Source organism: Anolis carolinensis, chromosome 4 (assembly GCF_035594765.1).
Source record: "Anolis carolinensis isolate JA03-04 chromosome 4, rAnoCar3.1.pri, whole genome shotgun sequence".
Lineage (NCBI taxonomy): Eukaryota > Metazoa > Chordata > Lepidosauria > Squamata > Dactyloidae > Anolis > Anolis carolinensis.
This window is the reverse complement of record NC_085844.1, coordinates 43,753,613-43,771,120: the sequence shown is the minus strand read 5'-3', so window position 1 is coordinate 43,771,120 and position 17,508 is coordinate 43,753,613. Positions and strand designations below refer to the sequence as shown.

At 40.2% G+C, this 17,508-nt stretch overlaps 1 protein-coding gene across 1 annotated transcript; it reads right to left on the bottom strand.

Moving 5' to 3' along the window:
* Window positions 1-945: 945 nt before the first annotated feature.
* On the bottom strand, window positions 946-16,818 carry ggh (gamma-glutamyl hydrolase). Its single transcript, XM_003219593.4, has 9 exons — window positions 16,484-16,818; window positions 10,068-10,182; window positions 7,857-7,907; window positions 6,876-6,960; window positions 5,776-5,914; window positions 4,105-4,211; window positions 3,936-4,023; window positions 2,196-2,333; window positions 946-1,518 (listed from the first exon to the last, which is right to left on the bottom strand). The coding sequence occupies exons 1-9, from the start codon at window positions 16,590-16,592 to the stop codon at window positions 1,400-1,402; spliced, it is 951 nt and encodes a 316-aa protein (XP_003219641.2). The 5' UTR covers window positions 16,593-16,818; the 3' UTR covers window positions 946-1,399.
* Between the last annotated feature and the right edge of the window lie 690 nt (window positions 16,819-17,508).

Genomic DNA, 17,508 nt, shown 5'->3' with positions numbered 1-17,508 from the left:
TTCCCAGTGCACTTTATCATTGGCCTTGAGTGATGAGTTGCCCAGTAATAATTAGAGAGTCGCAGATGAGGAATCCTTGTCTAAGTGGTTCATCTGCATTTTTGTGCACATTTAGTTGAAATGACCCCACTGAACTCAATAGGGGTTTTCAAAGCTAATGTAATTCAGAGAAAGTTTTGTTAAAGAAATAGGTCACAAGGAAGGGATTAAGAAGGGGAGTAGGAAGCAACTACTTACAGGTAATTGGAATGGGTGGAGGTAGTTGTCAAAAATAGAGAAGAGCAAGAAGATGATGAACAGTCAAAGACAAAAGAAAAGGGACCATGGCTTTGAGGAAGGGATACAATGCTAATTTATGCAGAACTTGGTAATGACAAGACAAATAAACCCAGAAGGTCACTTAGCCTATACGAAACTGTCTCTTATTTGTCCTTCCAGGGAGAATCACAATCTGTCCTTTGCTTAAAAGTCAATCACCTGAAAATTCCCAACACAAATCGAGTAGTGACACAAGCCGGCACCCTTATGACATTTAAATATTGAAATGTATGTTTGTAGTCATTACATCAACGCAACACCCAAAAAGTGTTCTTAAAATGCACCTTAGAAGCCAGGTTACATCACCAATAGGGATTTCTGAAAACTGGGTTGGTTACTGAAGAAGGATCCACCTCTCTCCCAGCAGCAAAATGTGTTTTGCAATAAATATTTATGACAGATCCCACAGGAGTCTCTGCAGCTGCATGTTGTAAAACACCTCACTTCTCCTGCTCCCCAGTGCTTTAGTAAATATCTATTTTAGTAGCACTGCCTGGCTTCTCGGGTGGGTTTTTGGGCTGCATCAGGAGATACAGCTATGATTATAAACCTCCATCATCGTAACATTTTCTTGATGCATGATCCAGTTTTAATGAATGGACAGTTATTTCAAAATACGATCTCAAAACAGATTAAAATGCCATTTATTCACATTGAAATACTTCATCCACTGAGTAAGAAAAAGTGTTTACATTCACACAGGCAGACTTAAGAAAGGACTGCAGTTTGTCTGCCATCTATGGACAGCCATAAACTGGAAACAAAAAAAACATCGTTGATTACAGGAATTATCACCTGGTGACTCCATTCTTTATGGGGCATCAGATCAATGCAACCTGTAATTTTTCTGTCTTGGATAGGCACGAGAGAAAAATGTGCTCTTGCAGAATATCCATCAATCACCTCAAGCATGGGCAATGTGTGGTCTTCCATATGTTGAGGACTGCCATCTATTCTGGCAAGCATTACCAGTGGTGAAGTATGATGGGAAGTACTATCCCTGAAACATGGGCAGGGCCATGCCTTCACAATGAGTGCTCCTAAAATCCCTTTTTTGCAGAATTTCTGGCTTGAAACTTAATCAAAAAAAATAAATTTGCTCAAAGGAAGAAAATGTCCCAGTGAAAACAGGGTTGAAGTTATAGATGAGTGCTTTGCTTTCATCCTCTATACTGGGAAATTGATGGTTGTTTTTCCGGGCTGCAAAAAAAGGGAGAAGTATAGATTATTTTCATGTTGCAGTTTAACAAATCTCACCTTTGTTCTAGATCAAGCTATTTAGGTGCTTCCCTCTGCAGTGATAGATGGCAAAGTTATGGTGTTCTGTATCATAAAAAGCTTTGTCTAATGCTTCAGTGAAAAATTAAATCTTTTTATATGTGTTCTTGGAATGCTCATTTTACAGAGACTCTAAAGCCAAACTAATTTCTTCATTGCTGAAAGCCTTCTGAAAAGGCTGTCTTTTCTTCTGAGAGACAGTACTCCTTTGATAACTGAATCTGGGGCAAAAAAATTGAAGTTATGCCCAATTAAGACGTGAGCAGATATTCAAAGGAACATAGTTTAGTACAGCTTTATCCGTTTTTTGTTGACTTTGACTTTCTTTGACTTTGATTATGATTGTATACAATGTACTTTTTTAAAAAATTATTTGAACACAATAAATGTTGTCATTCATTCAATATTGCCCTTTACAATATAAAGATTGACTGTATTGTTTCTAATACTTCTTTTAAAAGTGGTATTGTCACAAATTGCTTTCCACATTTTTTGTTCTTACAAAGTTTTCCACTTAATTCATAAATCTCCTTTCCCATTGTAGATTTTACTACCCACCCCTACCAGTGTTTGATATCTTGTTTACAAAGATCCCATACCTTCATTGACAAAGAATTCAGCTGTGAAATATGCTACTTTTATAGCTGACTGGGAATGTGGTATGCCTGGTGAGTTCTTCCATTCATATGGGGTTTTCTCTGGATGCCACTGAACACCATACACTGGGTATCTGTAAGCTAGGAGACAATATGTTTTTCATTATTCCATGCAAACATGACAAAAGCCTTATCTTAAAAGTAGGGATTCCATAGTTTTCACACTAAACATTTTGCTGGTGACATCCGACATGAAACAATTAATCATCCAAGGTCACCTAGTGGGTTTCCATGGCCAAGTGGGGAACTGAACTCTGGTCTCCAGAGTCCTAATTCAATGCTCAAACCACTACACCAGACTGACTCCTTATGTACTGAAAACAGTATTTCCAATTTATAGGCCTGTCATAATCATTATACTCCATCAGATACATTAAAAGATTATATGTATGATAGCAACATTGCCTCTGCTTTCATCTTGAAGGCAAATAAAACTATTTTAATTTGTCTCGCTCCATATTTTGGAGTCCTAAAATTGTGACGTTCTTGAAGAAGGGTAAAAAAGGAGCAGCTTTTAAAGTCAAAAAGATGGTTTGTGTTATATCAGAGTCCACTATGACAAATGAACAGCATGAAAGGAGCTCCCTACTCACAAAAGTCTACAATACAATAAATACGTTGAACTTTTAAAAAGCCATAGTACTCTTCTGCCTTTTGTTCTTCAACAGACTGTGGTGTAGAGGAAGGAGCCTTATACCAGATCAGACTAATCATACACCGACTAATAATAATAATAATAATTATTATTATTATAATTATTATTTTATTTTATTTTTATATCCTGCCCCATCTCCCCAAAGGGATTCGGGGCGGCTCACATGGGGCACAAATGGAGATGCTGAGAACTGACTATAAGGCCTTCTTAATTGCTTAAGATGTTCTTTCCCTAGCTAATATACTGGAGGATTGTTTTATTACTCTCAAAGGAGCAAAAAGTAGTTAGGAATGGTAATATCAGCACAATCAAAACTATGTAATCTCTCTCTCTCTCTCTCTTTCTCTCCATGGAAGGTAATAGTTTGCTTTGATACATACATATGTATGTATGTATCAAAACAAACTCAAGCAATCAAGTTTTCCCACTCCACAAATAATAAAACTACAGAATATGTACCCCAGATTGGGTTCCCAGATTTTGTTAAATTAAAATTCCCCAAAGCCAATGATAGGAATTCTGGTAGTTGTAGTCCAAGAGATAAGGAACCCAAGTTTGGAAACCAACACTATAGAAAAATACACCCACCATAGTGACCAAGCTCTTCTACAAGCACCAGATCAATTTCATTAGTTACTTCATTAATTCTCCTAACTTCATTCGTTCTGACTTTTGTTCTACTAAACTTGCTGCCACTTTCAGGGGTGGAAATACTTGCCATGAGGTAAGCTTATGTCATGAATTTTGCCTTACTAAAATAGAAGGAAAGCACTTGAATGAATTCAGATGCTGCAGAAGCACATTGTCCCTTCCTTTAGACTTCCTCTCCTACCTCAGAATTAGAGATTTCTCTAACAATGATGAGCGGGTTTTGTAGGAGTGCAAGAGACTATAGAGACAAATAGAACACCCACATCAATGCCCTTCCTATTGTTGGACAGAAGCCTTAAGATTTTACCAAATCTATGCCATGCCTTAGCTGCTGTACTTTATTATATGCAAAATTTAGAAACTGAAGAAACTATTACCTTCCATGGTGGATATGAACTCAACATTGTGATCGTTGGTTGTCAAAATCTTGTAGAAATCACGCAACTTTGCATTATTTGTGAAATTCTGTAAGAGAAGAAATATAATGGATTATTATTTTAAATGTGAATTATATTCTGCATCATTGTATTATCAAAAATATGTTACCTGCACAGAAAGGCTCCAAAAATGAAAGTGTGAAGTCACGGGCTCAGAAGCTATTACTTGCAATAGATCATCAGGAAAATCTTGGAACATTCTGCTGTCGTGGGCACCTTGTACCAAAACAACAATTTGAATCATATTAACATCTGCACTGTGCCCATTTTTCTCTCTCTCAGATTTAGAGTTCATGCAACAGGACTTTCAACATAGTATTACCCCAACTGTGGAACACCTTGCCAAGAAAAGTTAAGATGGCGCTATCAGTTTTGAACTTCCAGCAGGTGGCAACCATGGTGCTCTTAAAATGTGTTTGTGTGTATGCCATCAAGTTACCTGTTAAACCCATGAATTGTATGGGGTTTTCATAGGCAAGGAATATTCCCAGATGTTTCTGTCAGTTCCTTCTTCCAAAATATAACCTAAAGCCCTTGGTATTCATTGGCAGTCGCTCATTCAAGGACTAGCCTGTGCTGACCCTGCTTAGCTTTACAAATCACACAAGATCTAGTGCCATTAGGGTATTTCTTATATTTCATTTATCTATTTTACATGTTTTCATGTTATTTAATTTAGTACCAATTCATATTAAAATGTTAATGAATGAAGCAATTTTAAAACTTTAGAAATAGGTAACTAAAATATAAAAAATACAGCATCCATCTCATAGCAACTCAGTAATGGCCAGATGCCTGTATAAATTAAAAAGGGGTGCAACCTATACTACTATGAGATCACGTTCCACAGCTAGGGAGCAGCCATCTCAAACTATAAGGTCTTAACTTCCCTTGATGTTCTATATAGTCATTACAACTCATCAACTCACTGAGGCAACAGAAACAGTCACTAATGAGAGCCTGTTGGTGGTTTTGTTCTCTTTTTCCAGTCTCCTAATGCTTCTTCTGTGGTTTGGCCTTATCAGATCCTAGTAAAGTCCATTTTACCAGAATACAATATAAGTGGGCATTGGTACATCCATTAGCACAGGGACAGCAAATCTACTACTGATCCTCTCAAAGTTGACTGGAATTAAATCAAAACTCAAATAGAGCTAGAAATCCCATTCAAGTTGGAGTAGCTTTAGTAAAAATGGTGGCAAAATCCAGAATGGATCCCCACCCTTATAACAGTAAATCTACTGGCTGCTTTTGTTCAGAGTCCCTTTCACACTACACAGTAGTTATAGTAGTTATAGTACTATGATTCCACTATAACTGCTATGGCAACAGCCCATGGAATTTGGGGAATTATAGTATGATGTGACACTAGAGCTCTCTGGCTGAGAATTATAAATAGACTTCCCTAAACTTCCATGGAGCACACTGGGTGAGCTTGAGTGAGTCAAACATTGTCAGTTCCAGAACCCCCTGTGATAAATTAGCCTTGGATCTAGCATAAGTTGAAAACAGCTTGAAAGAATAAAACAACAACAAATCAGGAAACCCCAGGATTCCAAATGTGTTGCCAAGGCAGGTAATGCTGAGTCATAGCATGATAACTGTCTAGCACAAAAGGGCTTAAAGATGAAAGTCTTGCACCAGGTCTTGGATTCACCTCCACAAAGGAGGACAGCAGAGTTCCAGTACTATAAAAGATACTGTTTCTAAATGAAGGCCCAATCCCACCTATTCCCTCAAATTCCAGAAATATTTAACAAACTTATTTTTTAGTTTTTACCTTGAGTAAAGTTCAGTGGCAATGCAAAGCCATCTGTATCGGTCCAAGTCAGCAGATCTTCACCACTGGTGAGATAGCTGAGCAGTTCATGCCCCAAGCATGTTCCCCACACTGGAAAATAGTCTCCTCTGTCATTGGCCTTGAAAATAAAAATTAAGAAGTCAATACATAACATTCTTAGACCCAGCTATGCCTCTGCCATTAATCCCAACTAGCAAGGGCTGACAGTCAAGACTAATTAATGTTGAAGACCAAAACATCTGGAGGGTTCCATGTTAGGGAAGCCTGTATTAGATATTTATCTTCTGTATTATATCAAGGTCCAAGGTTCAAATCCGGGGAGCAGAGTGAGCACCCGCTGTTAGCTCCAACTCCTGCCAACCGTTCGAAAACATGCAAATGTGAGTAGATCAATAGGTACCGCTCCAGCGGGAAGGTAACGGTGTTCCATGCAGTCATGCCGGCCACATGACCTTGGAGGTGTCTATGGACAACGCCAGCTCTTCGGCTTAGAAATGGAGATGAGCACCAACCCCCAGAGTCGGATACGACTGGACTTAACGTCAGGGGAAAACTTTACCTTTACCTTACTATATTATTAATTAATATTAATTAATAAACAAACACATTTAGGGAGTGTTATATTTAATTGTTAAGAATTAAGATGTTTCCTGCTTGTAGTGTTCTGGCCAATAAAACCAATGCATATAGAGTATTTCAATTTTTTAAGCAATATAATAACTCAAGTTAAGCCGCTTTGAGTTCCTTTCGGGAGAGATAAAGCATGTATAAATAAATAAATAAATATAATAATAATAATAATAATAATAATAATAATAATAATATCTCCTTTCAACAGTTTATGTTATACTTTTATTTGTACATACATATATACATGGAAACCACTTTTTATCAGGACAGATTCACCGCATTTAAGTGTTTTACAGCTCAATCCTGTTGTGCAGTAGAGCCTTAAATATGAACATAAGTGACATAGTGGATGCTATTTCGAAACAGTGGAAATATGAGTCAACTACAGTCTTCCTTCTTCAGCCCTTCCCCACACTAAACAAAGAGACATTGCATTTTCATCTGCTTACCTCCAAGGCTTTATGGTAAAATATCTTTGCAACCCTGGAAAATTCTGAAGTCTTAAGGTCAACACCACCTCCAGGATAAAGTATCCTAAGAAAAAATTTCAGCAGCAATGACCATGACAGTTGACTGCATGTAGTCAACAGAAACACCATGACCAAAATCCTGTCAGGGCACTGCATACTTGTGAGTGAACTTATGTACAGTACGACCCCCTTACCCACGGATTCAATACCCACAGTTTCACTTACTAATGCTCAAATATATATACATATATATTATGGGCCTCTCTGAGATCTCTAATAGAAACAGAATTGCAAAGATATACAATGTCTATTTTCAATAGAAGGCTGCTAATGTGTAGCACAGCCAGCAATGGGACTGAAACACAATGAAGCATTGACAAAGATGTGGACATACAGGATTCTGGCCCACTATAACTATGGAAGGATTTGTAATACATGTCTGGTAGAAAATTACATACTAAAGTAATGTTTCAGATATGTTGTCAAATTAACATTCTTCATGTCTGATTGCCAGAAAACAGGATTATTCCTACAAGTCCCATGCCTGTATTTGTCTACTCACAAGTAGACCTAAGTCACACAAGCTCCATCTCCCACATCTGCATGTAATAGACTACTATGGAGATTCAGTGAAGATCTGAAAGCAGATTCTACGTATATTTTAACAATCAATACCTACAATATGATTGACATTCAGGAACCTGTTTCCAACTATTAGAATTCATGGCTGTGGCTAGTATTGCAAACCTACATAGCCTAATCATTTCATTATAACTTATTCTACATATATGTCTAACCATCTTCTCAATATATTTCAAAGCAGTTAGCTCTGAGAGACAAAGATTGGTCTAAGTCACTCAAGAAAATTCATAGCTACATAGAAAAGGGAAACTGGGTCTCTGGTATCATCTCAAATCTTAAATCGGCAACTATCTAACTGATATCCATTAGCATACTTACCCATTAATTGAATTGAAAATCGTATCATACTCTTCATCTGAGAGATACAATCTGGAGAAAAGTAATGAAAAAAAGTTCAAGTGTCTATACGTAGCTTCTACATATCAAATAAAAACAGCTTTTGTACAGTAAATGAAATGCTACAACAATTTCTTGCAATGAAAGTTTAAAGTGTAACTCAGTGGTTCTCAACCTGGGGTCCCCAGATGTTTTTGGTCTACAACTCCCAGGAATCCCAACCAGTTTACCAGCTGTTAGGATTTCTGGGAGTTGAAGGCCAAAAACATCTGGGGACCACAGATTGAGAACCACTGTAACTCAATATTATTAAGGTACTGTGCATGGATAAGTTCTTATGGGATCACTACCAAGTGTGTGTTAAGAGAAAAAGACTCACCCTGGTTAATTACAACCCACAGACTGAGTACGTGGAGTAATTAAGGTAAAAAAAGTTTGGGACACTCCCAAAGGGGTATAACTGGGGAGTTTTTGTTGTATGTCTTTGGGCTTATTGAATGTTTGCCTCTGAGCTTACTCAGAGTAAGCTCCTGGCTTGCAGCCTATTTGACGCTGGTAAGTTTGTCTTCCATGCTCATCCCCATGAACCAGAAATGAAGATTGGAAGATATATTTTCTAATGGAAAGCATTACATGAATGAAATGTAATATGTGAATTCAATGCAGCAGAGAAACTGTGACTGTATTATTACTAGAAAGTTTGTGTTGAAGTTGCTGTTTTTCCATGAACTCTGCTGCACAAGAGTAAAGTGTGAGTTTTGCTTTTTCTTCTACTTGTGTAACTTTCTCTGAATATACAAAAGACTAATCTTTTGTTAGTCAGCACGTATCATCAAACTGTAACAAATATCAGCCACATTTATATCCACCTTTATTTCAAAAAAATAATCTTGGCTCCCCCTTCCTATTTTATCTTCACAACTACTGCTAGGGTAGGCTAACATACACTGTTCAGAATTAAGTCCTTCAGTGAGATTCATGGCAGAAAATGAATTTTGTTTATGATTTCTGTAGTCACAATCCAACAAGCAGTTACTATCCTTAAGAGATGTGAAAGAAATACATAATAACCAAGGTCTCTGTGTTGGCTTTTTAAATTCAAAAGATTCAAATTGTAGTTTGTAAAACTAGTAAACAGTTTACCAGTCTTTCTCCCCATAAGGAGAAAACTGAACATCAGATTTTTTTTGTTTTTCTTATACATACATCAACATCAACATCTAAAAAAGTCCAAAAGCACAGTTTAGTTAATAAAAAACTATAAAGAAAATGCGAAAAAGATATAAATTAGGAAAGATACACATTACAATTTACACAAGTTTCTGTGGGGGGGGGGGGGGGGGGCAGGATAGTCTCACAACCCATTATGGAACCTGGATATTCTGAGCAAGCCAGACAAAAATCAAATAGACAGACATTCACACCCCATCCTGCTATAAGATTATCCTTCTTGATAAGTCCATATCTATATCAGTACTCATCACAGTACAGTACATCACAGTACTCACACATATACAGAAAAATTCTGCTTTGTATTGTATTTTATCTAATAGAATTTAGTAGCACCTAACCTCAAATGATTGCATTGAATATATCATGAAACTTTTATGGAATGATATATGAGTTCATACATCACATGGGAATAACATTCACTTGAGAAATTTGTTGAAGAGTTCTGTGGATACAGTGGACTACTAAAGACAAATAAATGAGTACTAAAACAAATCAGGCCTGAAACTTCTCTACAAACCAAGATGACTAAATGGAGGCCCCTTCCACACAGCTGTATAAAATCCAAATTGAACTGGATTATATGGCAGTGTGGACTCAGACAACCCAGTTCAAAGCAGATATTGTGGATTATCTGCCTTGATATTCTGGGTTATATGGCTGTGTGGAAGGGCCCAGAGACTGACTGGCACAGGTTGATGTTGTGAAGGCAGTTAACAACAAAATATAAGACAGGGTTGTTGTATGTTTTCCGGGCTGTATGGCCATGTTCTAGAACAGTTTGGCACTGCTTTACCTGCCAGGGCTCAATGCTATGGAATCCCAAGATTTGTAGTTTATTGAGGCATCAGCATTCTAGAACATGGCCATACAGCCCGGAAAACATACAACAACCCTGTGATCCCGGCCATGAAAGCCTTCGACAACACATAAAATATAAGACCATGACTTGCATAATCTTACCTTATTGGTACTACTCGTGCTCCAGCAGATTCCAAAAATTTCACATATGAAGCAGCAATATAAGTTTTCCCAAACTTTATCAAGGTTTTAAAGTCAGTTTCCTGTGATAATATTCCTTAAAAAAAACCCAGAAAATATGGAATGCACATTAGACACTGATTTTTTCTATATTATTTTTGTATAATAATTATATTCAAAACACCTATGCTTAAAAAGTTAACTAAGTTATTGCCTTTCCTAAATGTATAATTATAGGAAGGAAGAGATATGGTTTTAGGTACATCATATGGCAATTTAAAAACTATCAAATTGAAGCCATTTCACATGTTACTATTTTCGAACCCTTAGTAATCTAAATAACATGAAAACACAGCTAGATATAAATGAATACTGAGCTAGATCAGCAACATCTACACTGTATAATTAAGGCAGTTTGGCACTGCTTTACCTGCCAGGGCTCAATGCTATGGAATCCCAAGATTTGGAGTTTATTGAGGCATCAGCATTCTTTGGCAGAGGTTAAAGACCTTGTAAAACTACAACTTCCATTATTCCATAGCATTGAGCCATAGCAGTTGAAATGATATCAAACTACATTAATATCAAACTGCTACTACCGTGCAGATGAAGCCGTAGTTGAAATATAGCTATGTAAGAACGATCTCTTGGCCTGAGTGGGCATCAGCCACTGTGAACAATGTTGATGCTGTTGATCAGGGTGCATCAGCCACAGACAAGAATACACACTTTGTGAATATGAATCAGGTACAGATCCAGAACTCCAGGCTAGCAATCTATTACTGTAATACTGAATTCTAGCTGACATAATCAAAAGTGACCCTTACCTTGCAAATTAGAGACTACCATTCTGTAAATCTCTGTAACCGTCATCAAACTACATTCCTACAAGTATTGTTTTAAAAGTATTTTTATATTTTAAAACTTATCCCACAATCCTATGAACATTATGCTAATGTAATGTAACACAGTGAAATTTAACTAGTTGCATGGGATAACAATTTAAAGGCACTTTGATAGGAATTTCTCAGCTTTAATGACATTCTCTTATAGGTTCTAATGGGATTCTCTTAGAAAGCTACAATATACACAACAGGTTATTACTGTCAGGAGTGTAATGAATGATGGCAACAGCTTACTCAGCAATGCTATAATGAGCAGAAAAGAACTGCTTTCAAAAACCCCATAACTTTCCAACTCTGAACTAAAGAGAGCAGATATGTTTAAGAAGTAAATATGTTGGCAGTTACATATCTATGATTTCAAGAGGCTTGATAATGGCATACCCTTCCTCCTCAATATGTCATATTTGTATAGTAATATGAAAAGGCATAGGTACTGCCACAGAGAATATAATCAATATTATAGTGATCAATAGATTGAGGATAAAGCCTATGACTCCCTATACTTATTTTTGTTGTTGTTTTTGTGTGCCTTCAAGCAGATTCTGGCTTATGATGACCCTAAGGCCCTGTTATGTAGTTTCTGGGGCTGAGAGTTCTATTGAACTGAGTGGAGAATTGAATACTGCTCTCCAGAGTTGTAGTCCAACAATGCCAAAATCACTATACAATACTGGCTCTTTTCTACATATTTACTCTGAAATAAATCTCACTGAATTCAGCAGGACTTATTCCTAAATATGTGTATGTATATTTCTATATGTACATAGAATCACAGAATAAGAGAGTTGGAAGAGACCACATGGGCCATCTAGTCCAACCTCAATGTAAGGCTTTCTCTGGATCTCCCTAAAAGCAAATTACCAGTCAGGACAGAAAGAAGCACTCCAGGAAGCCAATAAAAGTAAACAGTAGCCTCTGGCCAGCAGTGGACAAAATGTTTACACACAGGGATAAAGATCTATAAAGTGCAACCTCCCTCTTGAGTCAATATCAAAGACTAAGATGGCATCTTATATACTGTTCTCTTTCCACCTGAGTCTTTTTACCTGAAAGATGTTACTATTTACCTAGATATGGAGCCTAAATACCCTGTAAAGGGAGCAAAGTCTCTCTGACTTGGAAGCTGGTAGGGCCAGGCCTGGTTAGTACTTGGTCTACATGGTGCTGTATGCTATATTTCAGAAGAAGGCAATGGCACATTGAATATTCCTTACCTATGAAATTGACAGAGAGTCAGTGTGATGTAGTAGTTTGATCATTTGACTAGGAGTCTGGAGACCAGGGTTAAATCCCTTGCTTGGGTAACATACTTTCAGCCCCAGAAAACCTCATGCTCGTACATTCTAAGAGTCCCCATAAGTTTGAAACAATTTGAAGGCAAACAACAATAACATGCAATTAATGTCACCATAATTTACCAGATTTTTTAACCATGTCACAAGTGACTTGGGAACATACTGCAAGTCGCTTCTGGTGTGAGAGAACTGGCCGTCTACAGAGACATTTCCCAGGGGGTGCCTGAATGTACTAGCTAGCTTCTCTTATGTCCCTGCAAGCCAGAGCTGACAGACGAGAGCTCACCCCATCTCACAAATTCGAACTGGCAACCTTTAGGTCAGCAACCCAACCTTCAGGTCAGCAGTTCAGCTGGCACAGGGGTTTAACCCAATGCGCTACTGCAGCTTCAGATGACTTGATGGCACACAACAAATAGAATTGAATTCACAGAATCACCATAATTTTCCAGGTGCCCCGAAACCACTTAACAAAAAAAAAAATCATGAGGTCCCCATTATTCACCAAGTGACTTGGAAGGTGCACACACAGCCTGACCAAGGAAATAGATGTGGTAGATTCATGGCTACGTGGCACACAGCAAACCTTTTTATCCGCTGTTCTTAGATTGTGGAAGGACCTGCCAAAAGACCTCCCACAGCTAAATCAGCTGTCAGAATTCAAAACTCAACTGAAGGCCTGTCTCTTCTGGCAGGCCTATCAGAACTGTGAATTTTAAATTTACATTCTATTAGTATTTTGATATATGTATTTGTATTGTATTTTAATCCTTGCACTATGAATTTTCATATATAAGTATTTTGTTGTGTGTCTTAATATATGTATTTTGTAGTATGTATTCTTAGTAACATGTTTTAACTGTGTTCTTCCCTACCTTGAGCCACGAGGAGGAGTGGGTAACTAATAAAAACATTACTATTAGCAAGCAAGCCAATGGGGTCAATGACCAGCATGTTTCAGTTGACAAGCAAGTCTTGCAGCATCTTTTTTTTTAAACTGTTTCCTTATTAACAAATCCTTCTTGGCTTTCAAAACACCGCAATGGGGAGCAAGAGATGTTGCTACTAAATAAGGTTTTTGGCCTCCCTTGCCAAAGAGTGCTGGTATCCTTGTCCTGGCAGGACTGCTGACCGGAAGGTCATAGAATCATAGAATCGTAGAGCTGGAAGAGACCTCACGGGCCATCCAGTTCAACCCCCTGCAAGAAGCAGGAAAATCTAATTCAAAGCACCCCTGACAGATGGCCATCCAGCCTCTGCTTAAAAGTCTCCAAAGAAGGAGCCTCCACCACAGTCCGGGGCAGAGAGTTCAAATCCGGGAAAAGGGGGACCTTCCGTCTGTCAGCTCTAGCTACCCATGAGAGAAGCCTCCCACAGAATAGCAAAACATCCAGGCGTCCCCTGGGCAATGTCCTTGCAGATGGCCAATTTTCTCACACCAGAAGCAACTTGAAGTTTCTCAAGAGAAACAAGAAAAAAAAACCCCCAAATTACAACACCATTGAAGTGGGTTTTTTTTATCGTGTCAGAAGCGACTAGAGAACATAACACAAGTCACTTCTGGTGTGAGAGAATTGGCCCTCTACAGAGACTACATCAGGCATGGGCAAACTATTTTGCTTTGAGGCCGCATTGTGTGCCAGGCCAGGAGGGCCAGGCCAGGCAGAGGGGGACTGAGCACACACTGGGTGGGAGAGGGCCAGGAAAGGGCAGGGCAGCAGTCATCCTCAGGTTGTTCTCCCAGAATAAGTATGGGGCTGCTCACCCCATCCTTATGCTGGGAGAAAGGCAAGACATGTGGCAACAGGCCCGATCTTCCTCCCCTGATGGTCAGGCTGTCCTCTTGGCATTATGCCAGGAGGAAGGCAAGACAGGTGGTTGCTGAGAGTGTTCTGGAGGGCTCTCATCCGCTGCATGCCTTCCTTGAGCCGTCTTCCTGGCTAAGGATGGGGTCACTTGCACTGCCCTTATGCCGGGAGAATGGCAAGACACAGGTGGCTGGGAGCTCTCAACTGCTGCGTGGCTCCCTCTTTCGTCTTTTTGGAATAAGGATGTGGTGGGTCGCCATGTCCTTAGGCCAAAGGGACAAGGAAAATAAGGAGGGACTGAGATAAGCAGCCAGGAGGCTGCATCTGGGCCCCGGGCTTCCTCACTGTTTGCCCAGTTTGCTCTAGAGAGACATTGCCCAGGGAAGGCCTGGATGTGTTACTATCCTGCTGGGAGCCTTCTCTCGTGTCCCATTGCAGTGGTGGCAAACAGCAGTGGTTCCCAACCTTTGGTCCTCCAACTTTGTTGGACTTCAACCCCAAGAAGCTTCAGACAGTTTGGCCAACAGTGAGAAATGCTGAGAACTGAAGTTTGCAGATGACACCAAACTGGGAGGGATAGCTAACACTCCAGAAGACAGGAGCAGAATTCAAAACGATCTTAACAGATTAGAGAAATGGGCCAAAACTAACAAAATGAAGTTCAACAGGGACAAATGCAAGATACTTCACTTCGGCAGAAAAAAATGAAATGCAAAGATACAGAATGGGGGTCGACAGCAGTACGTGTGAAAAAGATCTTGGAGTCCTTGTGGACAACAAGTTAAACATGAGCCTACAAATGTGATGCGGCGGCGAAAAAATGGGATTCTGGCCTGCATAAATAGGGGTATAGCATCTAGATCCAGGGAAGTCATGCTAGCCCTCTATTCTGCCTTGGTCAGACCACACCTGGAATACTGTGTCCAGTTTTGGGCACTGCAATTGAAGGGATATGTTGACAAGCTGGAAAGCGTCCAGAGGAGGGCAACTAAAATGATTAAGGGTCTGGAGAACAAACCCTATGAGGAGCGGCTTAAAGAGCTGGGTATGTTTAGCCTGCAGAAGAGAAGGCTGAGAGGAGACATGATAACCATATACAAATATGTGAAGGGAAGTCACTGGGAGGAGGGAGCAAGCTTGTTTTCTGCTGCCCTGCTGACCAGGACAGGGAGCAATGGCTTCAAACTACAGAGGAGATTCCACCTGAACACCAGGAAGAACTTCCTCACTGTGAGGGCTGTTCGGCAGTGGAACTCTCTGCCCCGGACTGTGGTGGAGGCTCCTTCTTTGGAAGCTTTTAAGCAGAGGCTGGATGGCCATCTGTCGGGGGTGCTTTGAATGAGATTTTCCTGCTTCTTGCAGGGGGTTGGACTGGATGGTCCATGAGGTCTCTTCCAGCTCTACGATTCTATGATTCTTAAACACCTGGAAGGCGAAGGTCTGGGACAGGGGTCCCCAAACTAAGGCCCGGGGGCCGGATGCGGCCCTCCGAGGTCATTTACATGGCCCCCGCCCTCAGTTTTATAATATAATATGTTGTATATACATATAATATTGATAATAATATTATAATGCAATACAATATAACACTAATAATAATACCATATAATAATATTAATTATATGTTCTATATTACATATAATATTACTAATAATATTACAGTATAGTGGTATAGTTCAATATAGTAATATATAATGCTAATATTGAGCTATGCTAATAATATAATATATTGTATGTACATATAATTTGTAAGCCACTCTGAGTCCCCTTTGGGGTCAGAAGGGTGTGATACAAATGTTGTAAATAAATGCAGTAAATAAATAAATAATAAATAAATAAATGTTAGACTTAGGCTCGCCCAAAGTCTGAAATGACTTGAAGGCACACAACAACAACAACAACCCTAATTAACTTGACTATTTCATTGGGCAGAAGCAGGACCACACTTCCCATTGAAATCCTGATCAGTGTATGTTGGTTAAAATTGTTTTTATTTTTAAATATTGTATTGTTCTTTCATTGTTCTTGTTGTTGTTGTTGTTGTTTTTGCACTACAAATAAGACATGTGCAGTGTGCATCGGAATTTGTTTGTATTTTTTTTTTCAAATGATAATCCGGCCCCTCAATAGTCTGAAGGATTGTGGACCGGCCCTCGGCTTAAAAAGTTTGAGGACCCCTGGTCTGGGAAATGCTGCTCTACAGACAGATTCACCGCAGATGTAGATTCAGGAAGCCTGGACAAGGCAAGAGGCGCGAAGGTGGCTGCCTGGACACCCTGGCATACCTTGGCAAGCCATGGGCGCCTTGGCTGGCCAACAGGGCTTGGAGCAGCACCCCTTGTCCAACCCGTTCCCTCCCTCGGGGCCCTTCTCTCCCTCCGGAGCCTCACCGACGATGGGTCTCTGGTTCTGGCTCCGTCGCAGCGCCAGGGAGGAGGCCGAGGCGCAGAAGAGGAGGCCGAGGAGGGCGCAGAAGCCCGACTTCGCGCCCCTCGCCATCCGCCCAGGTAGAGAGACAGCCGCTTCGCCAACCTCGCCGCGCTCAGGGTGGATGCTGGCCAGCTCCCCAGCACCGCCAGTTGCATCCTGGGAGACGTAGTTCTGCGGGAGGTGGGCTCGGAAAGGACAGGGGTGGTGCCTGGGGCGCTTCTTCCTGGAAGGCTTGGCTCATCCTTGGCGACAAATACGGAGATCGCACCGCGGCGCGCCTCGGTGGAGCAGACAGAGCTGCCGGCGAGCGCCTCCTCCTGGCCAAAAAGGGGAATAGAATCCAAAGGAACTGTTCTGGAACAGCTTCCTGGATGGAGGCTGATTAGAAACTTCACAGCTGACGTGCGGCTTTTGCGTCATAAAAGCCGGCAGTAATACAACCGGGGAGACGGGCTGAAAATGTGTTGATTTCTCCCCTCTTTTTATCTTATTTTTCTCTCAGCTGTGCCTCAAAAATAAGTTTGGAAAAGTTCTTTTTGGGACAGCGACTCCCAGCATGCCTAAACTAGCCAAGGCAGGGACCGAAGTGCAGACTCTAGGGCAGACATAGACAAACTTTGGCCCTGCAGGTGTTTTGGACTCCAACTCCCACAATTCCTAACAGCCGATAGGCTGTTAGGAATTGTGGGAGTTGAAGTCCAAAACACCTGCAGGGTCGAAGTTTGCCCATGCTTGCTCTAGGGCCCCATCACACCCAAACATTTATCCATTTATATGCTGTCACTGTTGGAGATAGCAACCTTTCCAAGCCTCCTTTATTTAATGTTTTGACTGTTTTATAACGTGTCGCTTTATATCCTGAAGTGTATGTCTTTTCTTTGGTTTGCAGTTTCTTAGCTCTATGTACTTACAGCTGTGCCAGGGGTTGCAGACCACGTGACTGGTTCAGTGACTGTTTAGAACAGGCATGGGCAAACTTCGGCCC

Bases quoted from the DNA above. Each gene is read 5' to 3' on its own strand.
- ggh (XM_003219593.4), bottom strand. From the start codon at position 16,592: ATGGCGAGGGGCGCGAAGTCGGGCTTCTGCGCCCTCCTCGGCCTCCTC. The intron at 6,961-7,856 runs GTAAGTATGCTA...ATTTTTTCTTAG, and splicing joins ATTTTCAATTCAATTAATGG to GATACTTTATCCTGGAGGTG. The intron at 2,334-3,935 runs GTAATAGTTTCT...ATTGTCTCCTAG, and splicing joins GTTCATATCCACCATGGAAG to CTTACAGATACCCAGTGTAT.